The sequence below is a fragment of the Salmo salar genome, chromosome 15 (genome assembly GCF_965601325.2).
Source record: "Salmo salar chromosome 15, fSalSal1, whole genome shotgun sequence".
Taxonomy (NCBI): Eukaryota; Metazoa; Chordata; class Actinopteri; order Salmoniformes; family Salmonidae; genus Salmo; species Salmo salar.
The window spans coordinates 46,744,273-46,771,341 of NC_138305.1; the positions used below are offsets into that span (position 1 = coordinate 46,744,273).

Genomic DNA, 27,069 nt, shown 5'->3' on the forward strand with positions numbered 1-27,069 from the left:
GTCAGGCCGGATTCATCCGATAGACTCCCTCGTTATAATAAGATGTGTCCGATCAATTCAGCTGTGTCAGTCTTCTTACTCTGCCTCCATTTACTGATGAGCAAATATTTTCTCTAGCTTACCAAGCCATGAAAGGACTCCCCATGAGGGTATAGTGTACCCATCTCTATTGTTGGAGAGAAAAGACAAGATAGAGCCCAACTAGTGGACAATATCACATAAAATAACCTGGTACTCATGAGTGTAAATAAAGATTATATTTATTCATTTTGGAAAGAATCTCAGTTCATGCAATTTTACAGCACATGTAAACAAGATAACTTGAACAGATGTTAAATGTGCACATATTTCCTATTTTCTTTGCATCAAATAATTGAATGTACAATATTAGGCTGACTGAGTTACATGGATAGCTTTATATATATATATATATATATATATATATATATATATATATATATATATATATGCGCATGATTAACTCTTTGCTCAAGCTCAACTTAGAATGTAGCCATGAGAAACATTGAGGGATGGAAAAGAGAAAGATATTACAGATTCTTATTGCTTTAGGGATCAATGTGTAATCTTGCCCTATATTTTACCCAGACCAGTCAACAAGGCCAAACACACTTAGGACAAACCCAAAACCCAACATCACAGACACATACACAGGCTTTCAGGTTTCCTTTCATGCATACACACAAACAAGTGCAAGCACAGTCCCTGATCAGGAATGCTTTCTTTTAAGGGATAAGATTCTAAGCCTGAGGATAGTACACGACTTGGTGTACTCATGTGAAGAAGGAATAACGATAATTTCAAATTTTGTGAGATCAGTGTGTATGTATGTATGTATGTATGTATGTATGTATGTATGTATGTATGTATGTATGTATGTATGCATGTATGTATGTATGTATATATTAGTACCAGTCAAAAAGGTTTGGACAGCGCCTACTCATTGAATGGTTTTTTGTTATTTTTACATTGTAGAATAATGGTGAAGACATCAAAACTATGAAATAACACATATGGAATCATGTAGTAACCAAAAAAAAAAAAAGTGTTAAACAAATCTAAATATATTTTATATTTGAGATTCTTGATGACAGCTTGGCATTCTCTCAACCAGCTTCATGAGGTAGTCACCTGGAATACATTTCAATTAACAGGTATGTATATATATATATGCCTTGTGCCTTGTGCCTTGTGAAAAGTTCATTTGTGAACTTCAGAAATTGCAGCCCAAATAAATGCGTCACAGAGTTCAAGAACTCAGAGGAGTGAAATCAGGTCGAATTGGTCGAATTGCAGCAAAGAAACCACTACTAAAGGACACCAATAAGAAGAGACTTGCTTGGGCCAAGAAACACAAGCAATTTTTTTACCTTTATTTAACTAGGCAAGTCAGTTAAGAGAAAATTATTATTTTCAATGACGGCCTAGGAACAGTGGGTTAACTGCCTTGTTCAGGGGCAGAACGACAGATTTGTACCTCGTCAGCTCGGGGATTCGAACTTGCAACCTTTCGGTTACTAGTTCAACGCTCTAACCACTAGGCTACGCTGCCGCCCCAATGGACATTAGACCGGTAGAAATCTGTCCTTTGGTCCGATGAGTCCAAATTTGAGATTTTTGGTTCCAACCGCCGTGTCTTTGTGAGACGCAGAGTAGGTGAACAGATGATCTCTGCATGTGTGGTTCCCACCGTGAAGCATGGAGGGGGTGGTGTGATTTGGTGCTTTGCTGATTTGGTGCTTTGCTGGTGACACAGTCTGATTTATTTAGAATTCAAGGCACACTTAACCAGAATGGCTACCACAGCATTCTGCAGTGATACGCCATCCCATCTGGTTTGCGCTTAGGGGCCTATCATTTGTTTTTCAACAGAACAATGACCCAGTGCTGCATCAGATGACCTGGCCTCCACAATCACACAACTGAGATTGGGATGAGTTGGACCGCAAAGTGAAGGAAAAGCAGCCAACACGTGCTTAGCATATGTTGGAACTCCTTCAAGACTGTTGGAAAAGCATTCCAGGTGAAGATGGTTGAGAAAATGCCAAGAGTGTGCAAAGCTGTCATCAATGCAAAGGGTGGCTACTTTGAAGAATCTCAAATATAAAATATATTTATATTTTTTTAACATGTTTTTGGTTACTACATTATTCCATATGTGTTATTTAATAGTTTTGATGTATTCACTATTATTCTACAATGTAGAAAATAATAAAAATAAAGAAAAACCGTTGAATGACTAGGTGTGTCCAAACTTTTGACTGATATATATTATATATAAAATGTAAATAATTAGCTTGCTGAAAATAGAATATGAAGAAGGATGCAGAGAAAGAAGGCCATCCACAGTGTTCAGGATGATCTGGAGTCGAGGCAAACATCCTTCTGGTCATGATGGGTAAGTAACACGTTAAGAATCAACAAAATGCTGCATAATCTAGCGACAACCTCAAAGATGCTTTTCATCAAAGGCAATTTCTTTCATGATTTGTCTGTCCGGTACACTGAACGCATCCCATCAAAAACACTTTGTCCTTCGTTGAGTTCAATCACATACGTTTCATTGACAAAGTGGTGCTGGCTGTGCATAGGTACAGTGCAGAGCTTAACCCTTCTGTATCAAGTAGATCTCTTCCCCAAAGCCTTTCCATTCAGCCTCTCACTTACAGTAATGAGAAATGGCAGAGATACTGTGTACTGGACTATGTGCTCAGTTGGCCTCCATGCTCCACATTTCTACTTGGTCCAAGTATAAAGGTGTGTGAACCTTAGGACAACATGGAAACACAAAGGTCACTGCTATACAGGACTTCAGGTCTCATCTGGGAGGTTAGAAAGAGATTGCTCACTCTTCAAAGCACACATGATTTTGTTTACAGAGAGAGATTTAGAGAGAGCTGCATATGGTTCATAAAAGAGGAGTCAGAGCAATTTGGCGTACAGGAGTTGGTGCAAGATAACAACAATCAATGAGTAAGCCACAATTTTGACGGTGGCGTGAAATAAAATGGAGGTTTATCTCATAAACCTCTGGTGCTCTTTTCAAGTAGCGCTAGTATTGGCTGTATTTGAAGGTACCAAATATATGATCTATATAACACACCTGTCACTCTCTTTCTGATAGAACCGTTCCACGTGACATGTCCTTTACAAGAAGAACAAAATTAAAAAAGGACCCTCTATAATATATGTCTAAGCACATTGTCAGAACTTACAAATATATATCATCAGCAAGTCTAAACAGTTTGATAAATGTAATCTCCCAATATTAACACTTTAATATGTGTTTAACAGGCACAATAGTGTTACCCTGGATAGGAATGTTAGAAAAAAAGAAAAAAGAAGAAGAAAATGATCCCTTATGCCATAACAATGGAGTACAACACTGCTATAGCAACAGGGACATATCACAATAATTCATTATGATCTAAAGGAGGCTAATATGGATACTTTAACTGAAAATCTGAATCATCTTTAAAATCAACTACCTGCAAGTCATAAAAAAACAAAAGGAATCCCCTATCGCTTTATACAGAATCAGTAGTATTGAGAGCAACCCTCACACATTCCCATAGAGAATGCAGAGACTGCCAGTCCAGCACAGTAGTTAGTAAGGCCTCGATCGTTTGTGTTGGCAAAACAAAAAGAAACAACAAAAAAAAAGTTACAAAAAACATATACATCTGTATTTAATTACACCTTTCTAGAACTAGAAAACCTTAATATGTGCAAAAATGTAAATCTTACAAATGTGGAATAGGTTGATGATAACTAAAAGTATTATAGGAATGCCATCGTCCCCTTCCTGTTTCTACTTAGAGACAGACCGATAGGTGACTGATATTCCAGGCTGATTGGGTCAGACTTCACGTCGAATGAACCATCTTCTTTAATTTCTCCATCTCCATCTGAAAGAGACAGACAGACACCATTTTACTAATTTCTCATGGGAAACCAGCAATTCTGATGATAACATCATAGCTAACAGTCTCACAGAGAGGTACGTGGGTATCAGATCTTGAATGAAATTAAAGTCTTATTTCCACTTGCGGTCCAATTTAACCCATCCATACCATTTACAATATTAGTGCAAAACACATTGCCATTTCATGCTCAGTGTCATTTGAATACTAATATGCAGGTTGACTGACAACGGCAGAAATAAGCCACCATATGAAAATCTATTGCATTCGTCAGAGAAAAGCTCTGACATAAATGGGATTCGAAAGAGAGAAAGAGAAAGATAGTCTGCCCAGGCCTACCTCCCCTCATTGCTCCTGGGGATAAGGATGGACAAGGTTAGGGTATACTGGGTCCGACTCCGTGAGTAGTGCTTAGGGTTGTTGCGGTGACTGTATTACCGCCACACCGGAGGTCACGAGTCAAAGTCCACGTGACCGTTTAGTCACGGTAACTAGGCTTCTCCAAGCTCTGATGTTGCTGATGGTCATTAGTAGCCTACCAAACTTGCTAACTGCTTTGTACTCAGCACTCTATTGTCAATCTAATCACTCTGACAATGCAAATCTAATCAAAAATTAAATAAAACAATTCATGAGAGCCCATGAGCTCATGTGGCGCAACATTTCTATAGGCTATGCAACTGCGTGAGAAAACAGGCCTACTATATTTATTTATCAACTTTCCTAATATTAAGCACATTGCTTTACAACAGGCGTATTGTATTCCTGGCAGCATTCAAATGAAAAAGCTCCTCAATTTGCTATTTAAGTGCATAGATGAGATGTATTTTATCCCCTGGCCCTGTTCTGCGACAGGTGCATGATAATGGTCCATCCTAAATCAAAACTCATTTCACAAATATATTATTTAGTATATGTAAAGGCAAGATTATAATTAAGAATAGTCTGATGGAGGACAACATTAGCCTATCATTTGTGAATGATATATTATTTACATTTTACATTTTAGTCATTTAGCAGACGCTCTTATCCAGAGCGACTTACAGTAGTGAATGCATACATTTCATACCATGCATTTCTTTTTTTTGTACTGGCCCCCCGTGGGAATCGAACCCACAACCCTGGCGTTGCACACACCATGCTGGCGTTGCAAACACCATGCTCTACCAACTGAGCCACAGGGAAGACTATCACTTGTGAATGATGCCCAGCTTGCGTGCAGTAAGGCAAGAAACAGATAATATATTTTATTTGCGACTTTTTCAAATCATAGTCGCACACCTCATATAGCCTAGCCCTTAGGCCTATACGTTTTGATAAGGTTTGGATCACAACTAATGCGACCAAATAACTTCTTAAAATGAAGCAGATTCATCCAATTTACAACCGATGTAGAGCCTAACTGGCACGTCCTGCTTATAGCCTACTGCCGTGCGCGCATTGCTGCGCTTATAATGTGAAGAAATAACCTAATAGTTTACCAACATTTTAAGCTAAACGGTCTGATCTGTTGCAGCAGCTTCGTTGCTTTTAAATGTTTTTTTTTTAATGCAAGTTGTTGTATTAATTTGGGATCTATCGCATCCCACAACTGTCCCAGACTATGTTTGGAATATTTATCTCGCACAAAAGGACAATAGAATGTCAACTTCGGTACTATGGGGGATAGTAGATTGACAGGCTATTGCGTTTGCTGTTCGTTAGACCTACTCATCTTGTTGGCTGACAAAAAGATGGAAATTTCTTCTAACATCTTCAATAAATGTCAGAATTAGGTAAGGAGGCACGCAGTTGTGTCCCCGATGCGTCTGTCTTCTCTTGTAGCCTACTTCGGAGCTGAGATGCCTGTGAGAAGGACCCGATCACGTGACAGGCATTGGCTAATAAGAATTGTGAGTGAGAGGTGTTTCGGAGCACGGCGATTGGCTGCCAGGAGAAGGGAATTATAATTATTATATTCAGCTCAAGGGCACAACGGCCATTGCCCGCAAAAGGCATGGATTATTTTAGTGTGCATTGCCGCCGCGGATATTCTAGGCATTATCATGTGCTTGTCAAATTGTGAATGAGAGACTGATGAAGTGTGTGCAGCCTGTGCAAGAAACAAAGCAGAGCTAAAATCATCATTAGAGTCGCAACATGCAGCCTTAGAATGTATTAAAGATCTAAACATATAGCCCAACTTTGTATCACAAATAAAGTTGCATAAATAACTCCAAATTAAGCATATAGGAGGACCTGTTTCTATGTTAACCGCATATGCACACTCCCTCAGAAATTGTTTGGAGAAAATATAATTTAGATTTTATTCAGCTATGTTCAATTGTATTCTTCATACTATAAAATACAATAAAATAACGCAACGGAATTCAAAGCAAATGTTGTCTTAAATGAACTAGTGTAGCCCACAGCCGTATGGCATAGCCAGATCTGGACCTAACATAAGGACAACAACTCGGAGTATGCTATTCTGTTCTTCTGAAATAGACTACATTTTCTTCATATCATGTTTCCTTAGACCTGTCAAAAATAAATACTGGATTTATTGTGATGGTGTAGGCTATATTACATGGATTTATTAGACTTTTTGAAATGTAGATGTTCCAAAAGGTCTGCATCAGTGGCTTGTAGGGTGTGCGTGGAAGCCAGGAGATGCTAAATGTGTTTATGTTAATTAACGGTCAATTACCGTGAGACCGGCAGTTATTTGCTTGACAATCACCGGCTGACAAAATGTCATGACCACCGCAGTCCTACTAGCGCTGAGTCGGGACATAAAGCATTCCACAGTGTGAATGAACCTCTGTCTTTCCAGTCCACCTCGCACCCGCTGACTGGACCTGTCAAGCTTACACACTGACAAGCTGCAGTGTAAAGACGGATACCGTCATCAACTTACCTGCAGGGCCACTCGTTTCAACCTCTCCTCGTCCAGCTCGCTTCTCAGCTCTGCCATCTCTCTCCTGCAAAGAAAAGCCTGAATGTTCACAAGGCTCCTCAGTGCTTGAACACATGACAGGCTAGCATCGGATCAACAATAAGATCACATCACCATTACTCTGCCTGAACAGGCTTCACTCACAAGTTCCAACAGTGACTCGCCTATATACAAGCCGTAGGGCACACAAAAAAAATAAAAAATAGGACAGTAGCTAAAATACTGCTCTGAAAAAGGTACACAAAGAACAATTTTGACTGATTTATGTAGCTAGCTTTATAATGAAGCTTTATCATCTAAACAAGGCAACATTTGTTTGGATATCTTAACAAAGACATAACGCTTCATTTGAAGAGTACAGAGTAAATAGTAGGAACTGAACAATACCAGATCTAAGGAAAGTGGTAGTTAGTTACATTTGCTGGGTCTTGAGGAGCTCCACAGACAGCAGCAGTTCTTTCATTTGGCCTCTGAGGTCCTGCAGCTCAGACTTCCGCTCCTCTGGCTCTGCCTTGGCCTTTGTCTCCGCGCTGGGGCCTGGGCTGGGGCTTCTGCGGCCAGGGGCCGAAGCCGCGCTGGCCTTGAGCCCCTCTGACAGGGATGGGCTGGGCTTGAGGACGGGAGATTGGGAGTGTGAGCTGGGCATGGATGGCTGCGGAAGAAGGAGAGAGGTGGTATAAAAATATTTTTGTCCTGGCTGTGACCTCCATTCTGAATGCTTTTGACTAATGAATGAAGTCAGTGTTCCTTTGCTCAAAATGAATCAAGTAAATTCTTCTGGTCGTAAAACATACCGTAAGTAGTCTTTAGCGACCAGCCATGACTGCTAGGAGGGAGCTACAGTAGCCATTTGAAACACTGTTGCAGAGCTGTAGCTGCGGAAGGCTATTTCATTTGGATTGAACACAACTGATCCCCTGTTTCTCCCTCTGAAGTCAGGGGTGCTTTAATATTGTGTTCTCCTGCCTCCCATCACCTCAGGATATAGTTTTCATTCATTTCTTTATTTTCCTCTGCCGAGAGGGTCAACATCTAATTTTAAAGGATTTAAATGTCCAAGGAGCCAAAGGGTATCTTTATTTCAACCTATAGAAGTTTGTAGCCCACAGTTATGGGGCTTGATGCGCAGGGATTAGTCACTCGATTTAAGTGGTACAGGTAAACAGCTGGTTGACCCCAGCTGGTGAGTGCTTTGAGAAGGCCTCCAGTTGCGCTGGCCTGTCCACACAAAGTCAGTGTGAGGTGCATGTCCGCTTTACTCCCCCACTGGGCATCTGAGGAAACGCTAACAAGACACACACGAGGATGGACATGAAGTTCATTAGAAACATGAGGATGCCCTCCGTTTGGCCTCTGTAGGACAACTAGCACCATCTCCCAGTGTGACTAATATCAGCCTTACACTGGGCCTGAGTGGATTTGTTGGATTGCAAAAGAGCATTATTTGGTGAATGCATGTGAATATCTGCGTGAGTGCGTGTGACTGCATGCATGCGTGTAAATTATTACCTGGACGTATGTGTACGTACATCTTGTGTGACCTCAGGGAGCTTAATGCCAGAGGCTTGCGACTGTGCTGTACTGGAGCCGATGGGATCAGGGTTCATCAAGATAAGAGGGCTTTCATACAGTAACAGGGTGGCTTACATACAGAGGGAGGGAGGGAGGGACGGCGAGAGGGACGACAGGAGGAAAACAACCTGGCAGGAGGACGGCTCCTATTAGTGAGGGATTGCCCAGAGGAACTGAGAGAGGTCTCTATGATTTAACAGAAGATCACAAGACGGTTGCAGTTTTCCGAGGATGTATTAGTTAATATCTATAGACAAACCTGACTCAGTTTCTGAACTGAGACATATATTTTGCTGTTCTTTTTGGGGTGTTGTATCCTCTATATTAATTCCTTGCTGCGTGCAAATATTGGCTGAAGTGACTAATTTGCAGCAATAGCATCCATTTGGGATGATTTGTACTGGAACAGGGATAGAGCTAATGTGTATTTGGGCCATTGATTCACACTCAGAAAACTTTATTGCCATACATACAAAATAGTTGTTCTGGAATGAGGTTGGTGTACCGCACATACAAGTTCAATACAGGTTAGACACTAACCAATGCAATCAGACACGTCAATGTCATTGTTACCTTTCTCGCGTCTATCAACTTTGGCTTGGGGCGGTCCTCCTCGTCAAACTTGAAGGTTTTCTCCACGCTGATGTCCTTGTTTGGCTGAGAAGACAAAAATACAAAACAGGTCTGCTCAGTAGTTGACACCTTGCCAGACATTCTCACAGACTTGTTAATCTGTTTCTAACGGAAGGCTTTCACATTACTCTTCAGGGAACTCAGTCAATCTCAGACAAATCAGAGCGACCTGACAGCTCTCCTCTCAGCCCTTCATGTAACTCAAATGTCTGCCATTTGATGTCTTTTCAAGTGGACATGTAGCAACCTGCTCCCAATCTCACGTCAACTCCCCCGATCCATCATGAGATTCAGATAAAGTGCGATATCTGTGTATGGAATGCGGTGATGTACATTTGCTGTTCAGATAGGACCTGCATGCCAAATGTGTTTTTGAGAGGAATTTGATGTGTAAACGTAACGTATGGAGTGAGATTAACATGTGTGGTTTTGCAAGTCTGTGTGCAGAGTTGTGTCCTCAGTAGCGTGTTGGTATGTCTGTGTACTCACAGAGTGGCCTCCTCCAAACTGAGCGGGAAGCCTCTTGCCAGCCATCTTTGGTCTGTTAGCGGTGGGGTGAGACAGCTTCTCAGAGGTAGACGACAGATCATCAAAGCTCATCAGGTCTTCAGAGACAGATACAGAGGGAGAGACGTAAAGAGAAAAGTAAATAACAGCACTTTTCTTTACAAATGCAGACAGCAGAAAGATCATAGGCGTTTTCATGAAATGGAACAAAGAACTGGATAGAAATAAGACGTCGCAACCAAAACCATTGAACGGTAGTTGCCATTCTATGGTCTTGTGATTTCCTTTCAATGAGAAGTAGCAGAACACAGGTTTTTCATCTGAAGAGACACAGTTCTGGGAAGAATACCAACTTAGGAATGGGGCTGTAATCACATTTCATTGTTAAGATTTCCTTGAGAATTGTACAACACTGAAACTGCCACACTAAGTAAGCACTATATAGTCCTATGGGTAACACGTAATAAACCATTTATAAAAGGCATTTATAAAATTGTGTGATCACCATTCATTAATCATTACTCCCACACTTAAACCCTTTAGTAATCATTAGTAAAGTATTTTTGCAGTCCATAATCTAAAGTGAGCACAATTTATACTTTATAAATACTTAATGTTTTGAGTGACCTGCAATTTCTCACAAAAAAATGGGCATGCCATTGGTAGACATTCCAGCAATACCCGGTAAAAGAATGAGCAGAACGTTTAAGGAAATATACACAAATGTGAGAATAACTAGCTTAGTAACGATAACAAATGCGGGAGTAATGATTCCTAAAAAAAAAAAAACAGTATAAATGCCTTAAATGGATTATTAGGTACCCTTAAAATGAAGTGTTAACGTCCTATATAAATACTATAGACAGGATTTTTAGTAACATTGCAGAACTCCCAGGGGAGTGAAGTTGACATAAAGGAGAATGAGGAGGAGTGTTTTTCCCTGTTTGTTTTCACACCCTAATCCCACGGGGCTAATGACCTATGGTTTTAGCAGCTCTTTTGATGCTTTTAGCGGCGTGGGTCACAGACACGACTCCCCAGGAAACTTCTAACCTCCATGATGTCATGATTCTGAGAACTCACCTCGCCTAAACTCCCTTGTCTTCCCTTAGCTCGATCTCCATCCCTTTATCTCTTCCTAAAAGCTTTTCTCTTGTGTATTCCTGTTTGTGATTGTCCTTGGCATGAAATGAGAGGTGATGTAAACATAGCCAACCTCCCTCCCTCCCTCCCTCTTTCTCATCCTCTTTTATCTCTCCATCCTCCAAAAACCTATTCACCCATGGGTTTAGAGGATTAAATCAACACATTAGCGACAAAAACTCTAAAAATAAAAACTAAGTATTTTAGTAATTTGGGATTTTAGCTGTCAATATATATCTTACAGCATTTGATCATGTGTTACAGTAGGCCTGAATTGCTTCAGAGAGGAAATCGTGATGCTGAAATTAAACCAGTTGACTTTGAATGTGTTTCAGAGTTCACGGATGTCTCCTGTTGCATCTGTGATGCAGTACCATTATGAATCTACCGGTATGTGTCAAAGGGCAAACCAAGCACACGAAATATGCATAATGTTAGTAAAAAAACTAAGCTCTTAATGGACACACAAAGCGTACTGGACTTTTTAAATGTTGGAAGGTAAAATTTAAAAGAATGTCCCCGAATCAACCTTTAAAGAAAAAAGAACAAAGGCAACAGTAAACATGTCGTCGCCCACAAATGAATATCTGAATTAATAAAAAGGGGTTTCAGCTCATCCCCCTCTTTTTAGGTCAGTGTTTCCTGTTCTTGAGGACATTACTCCAACAGCCTGTTGCGGCAGGAGGGGTAATCCACAACTCAAATATGGATCTACTGCACTAATCCTCAGTTTAGATAGAACACCATCAGCCAGTAGCAACTCATCCCAAAACTCAATTAAAAACACAGGAGGGCTGCAGACCCCTAGAGAGGAGGGACCTACTGCAGAATGCCACACACACACACACACACACACACACACACACACACACACACACACACACACACACAACTGGTGGTATGCAGGCGAGAACGACTGCCCCCTCTCATTGAAGCCACGGAAGTTAAAGTCCGACCCTGGTACTGCAGGCAGTTAGCATCCCCCATTCTAGTGATTGGAAAAATATATATATTTGTGGTCAATCTCTGTGCAAATAAAAAAATGTTTAGAAGACAATCATGGTACCAATAATTGCTTCTAAGACACCAGATGTCCTTGAACTGATTATCGTACACAGAAGTAGTTAAGGACAATTTAGTTGCTAATGGCAGCCTCAGTCTGCCTCTGTTACTCAATGAGAGGGAGCAGCACTGAGCTAGCCTGCAACATCACTCCCCAGAGTAGCTCAAACCGCACATGTTATGTCTCTATGAGACCCCATCTTAACCGACTTCATTTGGCTTCAATGCACTATTGAGTCTTCACATAAGAATGAATGGTGTCACGTGATCGATGGATTTGTCCATTGATATACAGTCATTGGTGGTACTCCACATGGACAGGCACACAGACACTTTAAATGTGACATAGTAAGGGCCATAAACAACTAGTTGGGTTCATAACTGTAGGTAGGTACTGCTAATGGATGCAAAAACAATAAAGTCTGCACACACTGAAGAAAAAGCATCATTACCGAAATGTCTATAAGAAAGTATTGAACTGTAAAATGAATGAAGTAAGCTTTTTATTCTTGAAAAACAAAAGTACGTAGCCCTTTACACTCGTAGCCGTATGTAGGTTGAAAATGGCTGATCTGGGCACTGATAAGTGTCTAAATTGTAACACAGTGGCTGTACAGTAACATGCTGTAAATGACGTCAGGCTCTGGCTCTACGCTTCACAGCGCTGTATGGGTTTTGATTGACAGCTGTTCTGCACATGAGCGCCGCGTGCGACAAGAAGTTGCCCCCAGCCCTCACAGTAATTGGCCAACTTTTGAAGAAAAAAAAAGAAGAAAAAAAGTGTTGTCCAGGTGAGGGAAATGCTGTAAATTAAGAGGACTCAATCTATTTTGAAAACTGAGACATTTAGGATTAAAATAAATACCGATTTGATGTCATACAGGCAAGCCAAACACCTGTGAGTCCAAACGTGCACTTCCCATTCTCCAGATCATGTCATATACAGTGTCAACATTTATGATCACTGTGTTCGATGTACAGTTAAAAGATGGCATCACGTCATACCCTGAGATGTTCTGAACACAATGAGCTTGTGTGTGTCTATTGTGACAAGCTTTCAAATGACGCCCCCCTGACCCAGATCACCATTTAAAATGGAACGTTCTAGGATTGCGTAAACAACAGCAGCAATTGTGAGGATGGCGGGGATGCAGGCTTGTGTTCCAAACAAAACTACAAGTGAGCTTGCTCTAGTTCCTCAACAGCACAGCTAGGAGAGTTAAAAAAAGCATCTTGTGACTCTTCTTTGAGTCATTGAAACCTCCAAACTGTGCTCTTTTAATTGCCACCATGCTTATGCATTTTCATATTTCCTCTAAGAAACATTTAAATGTAGCCCTATGAATAGGCCAAATCCCACGAGTGTAAAGGAACTTTATTTTACCACAGCTATATAGACTAACTGGTTTTACGCACTTCATAATAAAAAAGAAAAAAATTTAATCAGGCAAATTCTTATTTACAATGAAGGCCTACACAGGCCAAACCCGGACTACGCTGGGCCAATTGCGTGACGCCCTATGGGACTCCCAATCACGGCCGGTTGTGATACAGCCTGGATTCGAACCAGGGTGTCTGTAGTGATGCCTCATTAGACCGCTGCGTCAGTCAGGAGGTTTTACGCATAAAGAAACATTCAACCTAAGAAGCTGGGAGAGTATATATGGTTTTATAGATGAAACGTGATCCTGTGTTTGGAGCAAGCTGAGCATAACTAATAATGATGTCACGGAGCTGTATAATCGTGAAGGTATGTATATATCTATATTTATTCTTGATCCCCGATGAATGTTTCATTGCATGCCTTGTTAAAAAGGTTTTACTACTAGGAATTTATTCAAAATAAAAAGTGGAGTCATACATACCCATGTCAAGGGCTTTGTCCCCCCAGTCACCCGACAGCGTTTTTGGTTTGCTGGGTAACGTTGGCTCAATGTCGGACTTTGGAAGTGTGGAAGGCACCTCTCCATTGTGCCTGTAGAGGAGGGGGATAACAACAATAACAGTAGCAAAACATTACTAGAGATGTAAATAGTAGTGGCAGTAATACAATCCTGATGGCTGGAGTTATAGGTACATTCTGTTAGGAATGAAACTGGATTTCAAAGGCCTTTGTGCTACACATTGAGACTTAAATAGCAAAATAGGAAAGCTATTTTCAGTGTGAATGCAATCATTCAGAAGCCATAAACAAATGCCTGACAATCTAAATATACTGGTTATTAATGCTGTTGTCGTTTGAAGCTGTTCCTCCTCAAATGCATCGATGCTACCACAGCAGACCTACTATCCATCTACATCGTATACGTTAGACTAGTTCTAGAGTACACGGTCCCTGCCTGGCACCCTGGCCTCACTCAAACCCTGAGTACTCAGCTGGAGCGGCTCCAGAAGGGAGCTTGCAGAATAATTCTGGGCGAGTCGTATACCAGCTATGGGGAAGCCCATGAAACCTTAGGAATCATGTCCTGGGAGAACTGATGGAAGCAGATCTGCCCGACATTTGCTAAATCTCGGCAGAGCTCCCAGTTTGCAGACTGGCTCCCCCCAACCAGACAGCAGGTCACTGGATGTAACCCACAACAGCCACAAACTGAACACTCTCATGACACAGACAAGCTGCTATCAGAACTCTCCCATCCCATATTTCCCTAAACTGATCAACGCACGCACGCACGCACACACACACACACACACACACACACACACACACACACACACACACACACAAGATGCCTAAGAAATGCCTACATAAGAACTCTTGTATTTTATAAAGCGGTCACCCCAAACATTGCTAATTTTGCTTTGTATACATTGCATATTTTAAATGGTATCATATTAAACGTTTATGCTAGTTGAGGATTTTATTATTGTATTATTAGGATTGTAAATTGGTGTACAACTTAGTCTATGACAGCGAATTTGCCAATAAAACCTACTACTGCACAATGTTGTCCTTCCTCAAGTGAATATCCAATATGAACAAAGGGAAAGCTGGAAGAACAGGAGGACGGGTAGAAGGATGAAAGGCTTACTTGGCCCCTAGGGAGGGTGCGAGAGGCTTGTCTGGTCGTTTTGGGGGGAGGACGCCTGGTTTACCCTTGCCTGGAGGAGGTACAGGTTTCTTGGGTGGGACCAGAGGGGCAGTAGGCTTTGACAGTTTTTGATCTGTCTTGTCACCTTCACACACACACACACACACACACACACACACACACACACACACACACACACACACACACACACACACACACACACACACACACACACACACACACACACACACACACACAGAGAGAGAGAGACAGAATTTGAATCAGAATGATCATTGTGATAAAATATTTCACATTTTATGCACTGTACTGTATACATTTCAAGACCATGGAGGTTGTACGAGGTCCTGGTTGTTTTAGGCACATTCATTCTCGGCTGCCAGGACATGTAAGCATCAACTATTCCCAGGGATATTCCACTGAAATATTAAAATAGACAACCCCTAACCTCATTAGGGAAATGCTTCATTCCTGACAGAGAAACAAACAACGCTGTGACAAATTATTCATATGCATAGAGGGCGATAAGATATGCAAAGCAGGAACAAGTGTAAAACAGCAAGGTGTTTCTTTTAGCTAATCGAAGCCTAGGGACAAGGGAAGTGTCACCGTGTCCCTGAAGTCATCCTTTGAAAGGGGTTAGTGCCAGGGCGAAGGAAAGCTTTTCAGCCACCATGAGGACAGCCAGTGACATCACTTCTGTAGCGTACAGTGAATGTGTGTAAGTGCAGCACTTCACGTTAATACCAAAGCGCCTTCGTGCATGAAATGGGCAAATGTGCAAGAAGCCCAGAGGTAAGCCAAAAACAGGACACATATAATCTAGGTTAAAGCACTGCTAATAAAGGCCTGTCACAATGGATTGCCTGGAACAAAAAACATGCAGTAGCTGTCCGCTCACTGTCACATTGTCCCTCCATTTACCCTGATGACATAACTATACATGCAAATAACATTTTAATTTTACCTTTAACTAGGCAAGTCAGTTAAGAACACATTCTTATTTACAATGACGGCCTACCCCGGCCAAACCCGGATGACGCTGGGCCAATAGTGCGCCGCCCTATGAGACTCCCAATAACATCCGTTAACTCATCCCATATCAGACTAAAACCCTGGAGCTACGATAGATATAAAAGTCAAAGGGAACTTTAGGATGAAACTAAAATAAAACTTACATTAAACTCATAAAAAGCTAAACATTTAGGCTAAACATATATATTTTTGTTAATTATCTGACACTTTTATCCAGAGTTACTAAGTAAAAATAAAGTACAGGACATTTAAATTAGAAGTTAATTGCTAAATATATACTGAACGAAAATAATCACAACATGCTACAATTTCAAAGATTTTACTGAGTTTCAGTTCAAATAAGGAAATCAAATCAATTGAAATAAATTAATTAGGCGAAGTTGCTGGATATTGGCGGTAAACTGGAACACGCTGTGGAACACGTCAATCCAGAGCATCCCAAACACGCTCAATGGGTGACATGTCTGGTGAGTGTGCAGGCGAGACATTTTCAGCTTCCAGGAATTGTGTACAGATCCTTGAGACATTGGGCCATGCATTATAATGCTGAAACATGAGGTGATGGTGGCGGATGAATGGCACGACAATGGGCCTCAGGATTTCATCACGGCATCTCTGTGCATTCAAATTGCCATCGATAAAATGCAATTGTGTTCGTTGTCCGTAGCTTATGCCTGCCCATACCATAACCCCCCCATTGGGCACTCTGTTCACAACGTTGACATCAGCAAACCATACACGTGTTCTGCGGTTGTGAGGCCGATTGGAAGTACTGCAAAATTCTCTAAAACGCCGTTGGAGGCGGCTTATGGTAGAGAAATTAACATTTCATTATCTGGTAACAGCTCTGGTGGACATTCCTGCAGTCAGCATGCTAATTGCACGCTCCCTTAAAACTTGAGACATCCATGGAATTATGTTGTGTGACAACTGCACATTTTAGAGAGGCCTTTTTATTGTCTCCAGCATAAGGTGCACGTGTGTAATGATCATGCGGTTTAAAATCAGCTTCTAGATATGCCACAACTTGGCAATGAAAAAAATGCTCACTAACAGGGATGTAAACAAATTTGTGCACAAAAGTTTGACAGTAATGCACGTTTTGTGCATTTGGACATTTTTGGGGATATTTTATTTCAGCTCATGAAACATGGGACCAAAATGTTACACGTTGCGTTTATATTTTTGCTCAGTGTATATTAGGCTTCTGGTTTTCTGGACTCACAATGTGCTGTTAGCACGGCGGTCCAACATGATTCAAGCCTGTCTCGAGGTTGAGATACATCTGCACACACAAGCTGATAGTTCCGGAACTAATTCATTGATAGCACCTTAACCCCATGAGCTATGAAATGTTCCTATTGATGGGTACTCACACACTGCATGACTGATTATAACATTAAGTACTCAAATACAAGTTAGATAAAATGTAATTGTATTTGTCACATGCTCCGTAAACAACATGTGTAGATTAACAGTGAAATACTTACTTAGGGCCCTTCCCAACAATGCAGAGAGAAAGAAAATAGAGAAATAATAGACAAATAATAACACAAGAAAGAAATACACAATGAGTAACGATAACTTGGCTATATACACAGGGTACTAGTACCGAGTCGATGTGCAGGGGTATGAAGTAATTGGAGGTAGATATGTACAATATAGGTAGGGATAAAGTGTCTAGGCAACAGGATAGATAATAAACAGTAACAGCAGCGTATGCAATGAGTAAAAAAATAAGTGCAAAAAGGGTCAATGCATATAGTTAACCAATAGCTACCAGAACTAACTGTTTAGCGGTCTTATGGCATAGGGGTAGAAGCTGTGCATGGTCCTGTTGGTTCCAGACTTTGTGCATCGGTACCGCTTGCCGTGCGGTTGTAGAGAGTACATTCTATGACTTCGGTGATTGGAGTTTAAGGCCTTATTCTGACACCACCTGGTATAGAGGTCCTGAACGGCAGGGAGCTCAGTCCCAGTGATGTACTGGGCGGAACACACCACCCTCTGTAGCGCCTTGCAGATGGATGCCAAGCAGTTGCCATACCACGCGGTAATGCAGCCAGTCAAGATGCTCTCAATTGTGCAGCTGTAGAACGTTTTGAGGATTGGAGGGCCCATGCCAAATCTTTTCGGCCTCCTGAGGGGTAAGAAGCATTGGTGCGCCCTCCTCACAACTGTGTTGTTGTGTAAGGACCATGATAATTCCTCTGCCCTCTGTTTCCTGTAGTCCACGATCAGCTCCCTTGTCTTGCTGACGTTGAGTGGGAGGCCAGGTCTCTGACCTCCTCCCCACAGGCAGTCTCATTGTCGTCAGTGATCAGGCCTACCACCGTCGTGTTGTCGGCAAACTTAATGATGGTGTTGGAGTCGTGCTTGGCCACGCAGTCATGGGTGAACAGAGAGTACAGGAGGGGACTAAGCACGAGGGGGGCCCCGTGTTGAGGATCAGCGTGGCGGATGTGTTGTTGCCTACCCTCACCACCTGGGGGCTGCCAGTCAGGAAGTCCAGGATTTAGTTGCAGAGGGAGGTGTTTAATCCCAGGGTCCTTAGCTTAGTAATGAGCTTGGAGGGCACTATGGTGTTGAACACTGAGTTCTAGTCAAACAGCCTTCTCACATAGGTGTTCCTTTCGTCCAGGTGGGAAAGGGCAGTGTGGAGTGCAATAGAGATTGCATCATCTGTGGATCTGTTCGGGTGGTATGCGAATTGGAGTGGGTCCAGGGTGTCTGGGATGATGGTGTTGATGGGAGCCATGAACAGCCTTTCAAAGCAGTTCATGGTTACAGATGTGAATGCTACGGGGCGAGTAATTTAGACAGGTTTTTTGGCGTTCTTGGGCAGAGTGATTATCGTGGTCAGCTTGAAACATAGGTATTACAGATTGGTTCAGGGAGAAGTTGAAAATGTCAGCGAAAACACTTCAAAGACACTTGCCAGCTGGTCAGCGCACGCTCCGAGTATGCGACCTGGTAATCCGTCTGGCCCTGTGACCTTGTGAATGTTGGGAATGTTAGGCCTTGTGAATGTTACGGCTGACTAATCCTTCGGCATTGTCCTTTGTGCTTTCTTTGTGTTCCTGGACCATTTGCCATGCAGCTCCAGGTGACAGAGAGCACATAAACGAGGGCTAAGCCTACAGTAACATGTTGGTAGAAATTAAGTAAAACTGCATTAAAATCACCGGCGACTCACCCCGCCTCCGGGTGAGCATTTCCTTGTTTGCTTATGGCCCTATACAGCTTGTTGAGTGCGGTATTAGTGCCAGCATCAGTTTGTGGTGGTAAATAGACAGCTACGAAAAATATAGATGAAAACTCTTGGTAATGTAGTGGAAGAACGAGAGAAGGTGATACACCTGGTGACTGGCTGGGGCCGAGGCCCAGCATGATGACTCAATCCCGATTCATGGCATTGTTTAGTGACATACCATCTGTGGGCTACCACAGGGGTCAAACACCTTATCTGTGGCAATCTAGAGGAAGACACTGAAGTCCTGGGGTCACTGACGACAGGAGAGGTGTGAAGACTGATGAAAAAAACTTTAATTGGCAAAATGAATTTAATTGCCATGTTTGGATTGTTTCAAGAGTTCAGAAAGAGTTATGAATGTACTGCAAGTGCTATGGATTTAGTGATACAGAGAAATTGTTTTATTCTGTTTGTCGGAAGGCAGATAGTTCAAAGAGAAGCGATACAGGAGCGTGTTCTTACTGTATCATACAGTGTTGATGTGTGGTGATTAGATTAGAGAACGCGTGTGAAGTTTAATGACTTTTGTTTTAATGTTTTTGGTCATGCAAAGAGATGTTAATTAGACATTGGGAGATACTGGGATTTGGCGTTTTTGGAAGAATAAAAGCTGGGTATAAACATTGGTATACCGATCTCCTGATGTACAATGACGCGATGATCGTTTGTATGTAAAATACAGGTGAATTTTTTTCTTCTTTTTATAGTGAAGATTTCTGTATGTACTATTTTCTTTATTATTGTATTTATCGGATGACCTTTAAATGGATACGAACTGTAGTCCTCACATTTGAATAATATTTCTTGAATTATTTGGTGAAATGTCTAATGGTAAATTTAATTCACATAGCATATATGCTTGGTCTCTAACTGTGCATCTCTGAACTAAGGTTTACTCAATAATTGAATGCGAAGACATCGATTGCAAGATATTAGCTCCTTGTTCCTTAGCCTCTTAATAATTGCAAAAATGGTAAACCTAGACACGTGCTTCTTATAGTATTCCGAGTGGCGGCGCAAGGCTAGCAACCTTGGCTATACCCACTGGGTATGATTATGGGCCTAAAGCAGTCACAGGATAATGGAGACAGATAATTGTGTAGTTTATTATTACTATATTCAAACTAAATGTTTGGATCATTTTCATCCACCTACATAATAGTGACTCATCCAGTTGATTGGGGATGCTCTATATCACACTACAGAAATAGTGTGGTCTACATCTTATGATGAGGTATTCTAACTCAGGCGAGCAGAACCTCGAGACTTCCTTAACATATGATGGAAGTTTGCTTGTCCACAAAAATGATGGAAGTAATATTGAATCTCGATTGATTCACCATTGATTGATTCACCATTGAATGACATAAAAGCGTTGCAGAGACTGAGTATACAAAAAGAGCCTGAAAACACACACACACAAAAGTAGGTCAGAAGACAGGCCTGTGATGTCTTCAGCCGACAGATCCACCTCCTTGTTTCTTATAATAAGTGACTAATTACAGAGACAACTTAATCACCGTGTTAACAGCACACTCACAACAAACACTTTGTCCAACCTTACATCTGACACTTGTTAAACAACCTCTCCAGCCTTCTTACGCAAATCAGTGTTCCTTCATTTCCCCTCTCTCAAATCATAGATTAGGCCCAATCGAGTTGACTTATTTGATTAGTACGCTGGAAGAAGAGTGTGTTAACTGTAAACATGAACATCCCAGAGACGTTGGTCAGGAAGCTGATTGCCTGTTCATAAAACATGCTGAAAAAGCAGCACATTGCTGTAGAGCAACAGTGTCTCAGTGACACAATTCACATTAAAATACCAGACAATGGGCTGCAGCTAACTGTTCTGAAACCAACAGGGATTATGGCTGGGCGATATGGCCTAAAAATCACATCACGAGTCTTTTCAAATTTATGGGCGATTCACAAAAAAAAACAAAAAAAAAAAAAATTGATTTATTTTATGTTCTTTCTAAATAAGCTCAAGTTGCACAATTAAAAGGTAAAAAAATAAATAAACATTTGTTACAAATTTAACCAGAACCATGCACATCCACTAAATTACCAACTTCTGGTAGCAGGCAATTTAGAAAACAAGCCCACCTGGTAGTGAGTAGCCAGATAATATTAATATTTAAAGTCTAGCCTACTTGGATCTATTTGCTTGCTAACAATGAATACACCCTCCTGTCAGTCTCCAACTGTTTGAACAACAGTTGGAGACTGTTGTTCGGCCTACCTGGATAAGGAGCGGCCTACCTGGATAAGGAGCTTATTTCTCAGAATGAGAACGCATTGCCAATTCCATACATACACACACGTCTTTATATGCTCATTGTACATTTATAAAACACAGACTAGAAAGATAGCCCATACAGTGCCTTCGGAAAGTACTCAGACCCCTTTACTTTTTCCACATTTTGTTACGTTACAGCCTTATTGGATTAAATAAAATACAGATCATCAGCAATCTACACAAAATACCCCATAATGACAAAGCGAAAACAGGTTTGGAATTTTCTGCAAATGTATTAAAAATAAGTACATAAGTATTCAGATCCTTCGCTATGAGATTCGAAACGCAGTCCAGGGGACTGAATACTTTCCAAAAGGCACTGTAAGTCAGCGGCTAAAATGTTGCTAGTGGTATATGGAACCGCAATGCTGTGCACGACAGAAACTGAGCACAAATTTTCCACAATCTTGTTCATTGATACTCATCTTAGTAGGGTCTGCTCTGTTTCAAATTTTAGGAGTTGACACATAAAAAGGGTATCATCACAAATATTAAGTTCTCCTCTATTACAGAAAAAATAATGTCTCAACGCGTTTCATTGTCCATATGACCGATTATGTTGGACCAAACCTCAAATGAAAATAGCAAGTTGAAGTTGCTTGTTGTCAGAGAGGAAGACGATCTTTCGACTTTGTTGAGAGTGGCAGGGGGTGGGGCTTGATGTCTGTCTGAGTGGGAAGGTGCGCAGTGCACACAGCACAGAAGGTGCAAAAGAGACGAGAGACGAGACCAAAAAGACAAACAATAATAAAAATGTAAAGAAATTGAAACCGCGACCCTCACGATACAGGCATTTGGAACACCGCACTAAAACAAATTCAAATTAATTAGAGACAATCAGATGTACAGTGAATTGCAATCAGAAATTTGAGAGCACTTTGGCCTCCACTTCACCTATAATATGGATGGTTTTAATAATTGATCCTATAGATATTCTATGATGGGAGACATTATACATCTCTTTGGAAGTGTGTGTGGTGAGCGTAGGGCCTAATATATCTAAATCTATCTATATCTCATAAATATATAGATATAGATATAGAGATAGAGATATATATATATATATAATATATATATATATATATCTCTCTCTCTATCTCTACATCTATATCTATATATTTATGAGATATAGATAGATATAGATATATTAGGCCCTACGCTCACCACACACACTTCCAAAGAGATGTATAATGTCTCCCATCATAGAATATCTATAGGATCAATTATTAAAACCATCCATATTATAGGTGAAGTGGAGGCCAAAGTGCTCTCAAATTTCTGATTGCAATTCACTGTACATCTGATTGTCCAATAATTGTGTAAACCGCTTGTTAATAAAGAGGAGGCTGAAGAGGACATGAGTGTTGTTTTTATCCAAGGCGACACGACGCCCAACATGTGAAATGAAAAGATGAGACTGTTCTCCTCTAATAGGCTGTGGTAGGATATGCCATGGTCAGGTAGGCATAGCAGGACTGGTGCAGCTGCTGCTCACTGACTAAGTGAGGGGACCAAAACGATATTTGCGTCATCATTTCCCTTCAAGTGGATCAACTGTCAACACAAACACTACAGAGAAGTGAATCCCTGTGTTTCTCTTGATCTGTATGACAGGTGTCTGTCTTGAGTCTAGACCCTTGGGATCAGCTTTAGTGAGCATATACAGTTAGTTATTCATTAAGTTATTCATGTGATTTTAAGAGGGGCCCAAATGTCAAAATTACAGCTTGCATCTTCCAGGTGCAAATGCTCAAGCCAGAGCAAACTCTTCATTGGTGTGAGACTTAAGACTAATTTATACTATACGGAGACGAAATGTTCGGCACGTAGCAGTGTCACAATGTCACTTTTTCATAACCACACACACACACACAACAGGGTCAGGTTGTGTAGTAAGACTAATATAAAATGTATGTGATATCTGAGAGAATGTGATCGGTGTTTGACCTCATCTGGAGAGCCACATCCCTTGGAGCTGATTGGAAGGTGGGAAGTGTTGGCAGCACCCAGAAAGGAGAGGGGAAAGGTTTCTCACCCCTTAATGGGAAAGGGCAGGTAGGTGGAAGGATGGGGAAGAGGGCAAACCTTACCTCTGTCCTCAGGATGCGGATGCAGGGGCTTCTTGTCAGCGAACGGGACCTCGGGTTTGCGAGCTGAAAAGCGAAACATGTTCCTGTTGGTTAGTAACGTCCTCCTGTCTTTACAATCGCTCTACGAATCTATGAGGGCAGCCACTCGTACACAGAGCAAACTGAACAGACATTCTGCAAGGAGGATGTGAGACATTCAAGTGTTTCCTGTGCAGACTACAGGGAGAGTACAGAAATCTTTGCAGTGCTCTGCAAGCACCTGAAACTTCAGATGTTTCCTAGATAGGAGGCGTTCTTGCAATAAGTATTAACACCCTTTGGAAACATGAACCTAAAAGAACAGAAAACTTTTTCCAATCAACACAGGGATACATCAATGATGTCGCTCTCACTGCTGGTGATTCTTTGATCCACCTCTACGCAGACGACACCATTTTGTATACCTCTGGCACTTCTTTGGACACTGTGTTAGCTAACCTCCAGACGAGCTTCAATGCCATACAACTCTCCATCCGTGGCCTCCAACTGCTCTTAAATGAAAGTAAAACTAAATGCATGCTCTTCAACCATTCGCTGCCCGCACCTGCCTGCCTGTCCAGCATCACTACTCTGGACGGTTCTGACTTAGAATATGTGGACAACTAAAAATACCTAGGTGTCTGGTTAAACTGTAAACTCTCCTTCCAGACTCAGATCAAACATCTCCAATTCAAAATTAAATCTAGAATCGGCTTCCTATTTCGCAACAAAGCATCCTTCACACATGCTGCCAAACATACCCTCGTAAAACTAACCATCCTACCGCTCCTCGACTTCGGCGATGTCATTTACAAAATAGCCTCCAACACTCTAGTCAACAAATTGGATGCAGTCTATCACAGTGCCATCCGTTTTGTCACCAAAGCCCCATATACTACCCACCACTGCGACCTGAACGCTCTCGTTGGCTGGCCCTCGCTTCATACTCGTCGCCAAACCCACTGGCTCCAGATCATCTACAAGTCTTTGCTAGGTAAAGCCCCGCCTTATCTCAGCTCACTGGTCACCATAGCAGCACCCACCCGTAGCACACGCTCCAGCAGGTATATCTCACTGGTCACCCCCAAAGCCAATTCTTCCTTTGGCCTCCTCTCCTTCCAGTTCTCTGCTGCCAATGACTGGAACGAACTACAAAAATCTCTGAAGCTGGAGACTCTTACCTCCCTCACTAGCTTTAAGCATCAGCTGTCAGAGCAGCTCTCAGATCACTGCACCTGTACATAGCTCATCTGTAAATAGCCCATCCAATCTACCTCATCCCCATACTGTATTTATTTATCTTGCTCCTTTGCACCCCAGTATCTCTACTTGCACATTCTTCTGCACATCCTACCATTCCAGTGTTTAATTGCTATATTGTAATTACTTCGCCACCATGGCCTATTTATTGCCTTACCTCTCTTATCCTACCTCATTTGCACATGCTGTATATAGATTTTTCTACTGTATTATTGATTGTATGTTTGTTTACTCCATGTGTAACTCTGTGTTGTTGTACGTGTCGAACTGCTTTGCTTTATCTTGGCCAGGTTGCAGTTGCAAATGAGAACTTGTTCTCAACTAGCCTACCTGGTTAAATAAAGGTGAAATAAATGTTTTAATAAAAAATAAGACATATCTAGGTGTAAGGTGCTTGATAGAATAGCCAAGTCAATCTACACACAATACCTCATAAGGACAAAGCAAAAACAGGTTTTTAGAAATGTTTGCTAATTTATAAATTAGGCAGTGATTACAGCATTGAATCTTCTTGGGTATGACGCTACAAGCTTGGCACACCTGTATTTGTGAAGTTTCTCCCATTCTTCTCTGCAGATCCTCTCAAGCTCTGTCATGTTGGCTGGGCAGCTATTTTGAGGTCTCTCCAGAGATGTTCAATCGGGTTCAAGTCCAGGCTCTGGCTGGGCCACTCAAGGACATTCAGAGACTTGTCCCGAAGCCACTCATGAATTGTCTTGGTTGTGTGCTTCGGGTCATTGTCCTGTTGAAAGGTGAACCTTCGCCCCAGTCTAAGGTCCTGAGCGCTCTGGAGCAGGTTTTCATCAAGGATCTCTGTACTTTGCTCCGTTTATCTTTGCCTCGATCCTGGCTAGTCTCCCAGTCCCTGCAGTTGAAAAACATTCCCACAACATGCTGCCACCACCATGCTTCACCGTAGGGATGGTGCCAGGTTTCCTCCAGACGTGATGCTTGGAATTCAGGCCAAAGAGATCAATCTTGGTTTCATCAGACCAAAGAATCTTGTTTCTCATGGTCTGAAAGTCTTTAGGTGTCTTTTGGCAAACTCCAAGGGGGCTGTTATTTGTCTTTTACTGAGGAGTGGCTTCCGTCTGGTCACTCTAATATAAAGGCCTGACTGGAGGAGTGCTGCAGAGATGGTTGTCCTTCTGGAAGGTTCTCCCATCTCCACAGAGGAACTCTGTCAGAGTGACCATCAGGTTCTTGGTCACCTCCGTGACCAAGGCCCTTCTCCCCCGATTGCTCTAGGATGAGTCTTGGTGGTTCCAAACATCTTCCATGTAAGAATGATGGAAGCCACTGTGTTCTTGGGGACCTTCAATGCTGCAGAAATGTTTTTGTACCCTTCCCCAGATCTGTGCCTTGACACAATCCTGTCTTGGAGCTCTACGGACAATTCCTTTGACCTCATGGCTGGGTTTTTGCTCTGACATGCACTGTCAACTGTGGGACCTTATATAGACAGGTGTGTGCGCGCCTTTCCAAATCATGTCCAATGAATTAAATGTACCACAGGTGGACTCCAATCAAGTTGTAGAAACATCTCAAGGATGACTGATTGAAACAGGATGCACCCGAGCTCAATTTCAAGTCTAATAGCAAAGGAGCTGAATACTTATGTAAATAAGGCATTTGTTTTTTATTTTCCAAACATATCTAAAAACCTGTTTTTGCCTTGTCATTATGGGGTAGTGTGTAGATTGCTGAGGATTTGTTTTTATTGAATCCATTTTAGAATAAGGCTGTAACATAACAAAATGTGGAAAAAGTCAAGGGGTCGGAATACTTTAAAGGCACTGTATCATGTTAACGACTGCAAATCATACATTTTCTGTGACATGGTTTAAAAAAATTCAATAGGATTTAATTGAACCATTTTCATAGTTCCTTACTCATGATGATTCATTTGTGTGTACCCCTTTAAGAGCGTCCCGTGATCAGTAGAAGAAAAATAATAATAGGTCCCATTAAAAGGGTCTTTACTTTTGAACGGTTTGAGCTAGAGACAAGTGGTTTTCTGCATTGTAATAGTGCAACCCCAGACACAAAGCAATGCTCCGTTTGTTTTTATGGCAGAGGCTGTGTTAGAGCTAAGCCTAAATCAGACTTGCCTGCGCCAATGGTTCTCAGAGACTAAGTAAAATTATAAAATAACTTGGCTTGTGATGCGCGCCTTTAATTAAGGATGCACCCCTTTTCAATTCTCGTCTAAAATGACCCAAATCTAATACCCAAATCTAACTGCCTGTAGTTCAGGACATG

The 27,069-nt window shown here is 41.6% G+C and overlaps 1 protein-coding gene across 3 annotated transcripts in view; it reads right to left on the minus strand.

The window, feature by feature from the left end:
* Positions 1 to 242: 242 nt before the first annotated feature.
* Positions 243 to 27,069, minus strand: part of cd2ap (CD2-associated protein) — a 78,991-nt gene continuing 52,164 nt past the window's right edge. For all 3 annotated transcript variants that reach the window (XM_014144592.3, XM_014144589.3, XM_014144591.3), the window contains exons 12-19: positions 23,530 to 23,592; positions 14,832 to 14,976; positions 13,662 to 13,771; positions 9,574 to 9,689; positions 9,025 to 9,108; positions 7,296 to 7,531; positions 6,841 to 6,904; positions 243 to 3,926 (exon numbers count right to left, since the gene is read on the minus strand). In XM_014144592.3, coding sequence (XP_014000067.1) covers positions 3,885 to 3,926; positions 6,841 to 6,904; positions 7,296 to 7,531; positions 9,025 to 9,108; positions 9,574 to 9,689; positions 13,662 to 13,771; positions 14,832 to 14,976; positions 23,530 to 23,592 — 860 coding nt within the window. In that variant the 3' untranslated portion in view covers positions 243 to 3,884. The remainder of the gene's footprint in view (positions 3,927 to 6,840; positions 6,905 to 7,295; positions 7,532 to 9,024; positions 9,109 to 9,573; positions 9,690 to 13,661; positions 13,772 to 14,831; positions 14,977 to 23,529; positions 23,593 to 27,069) is intronic.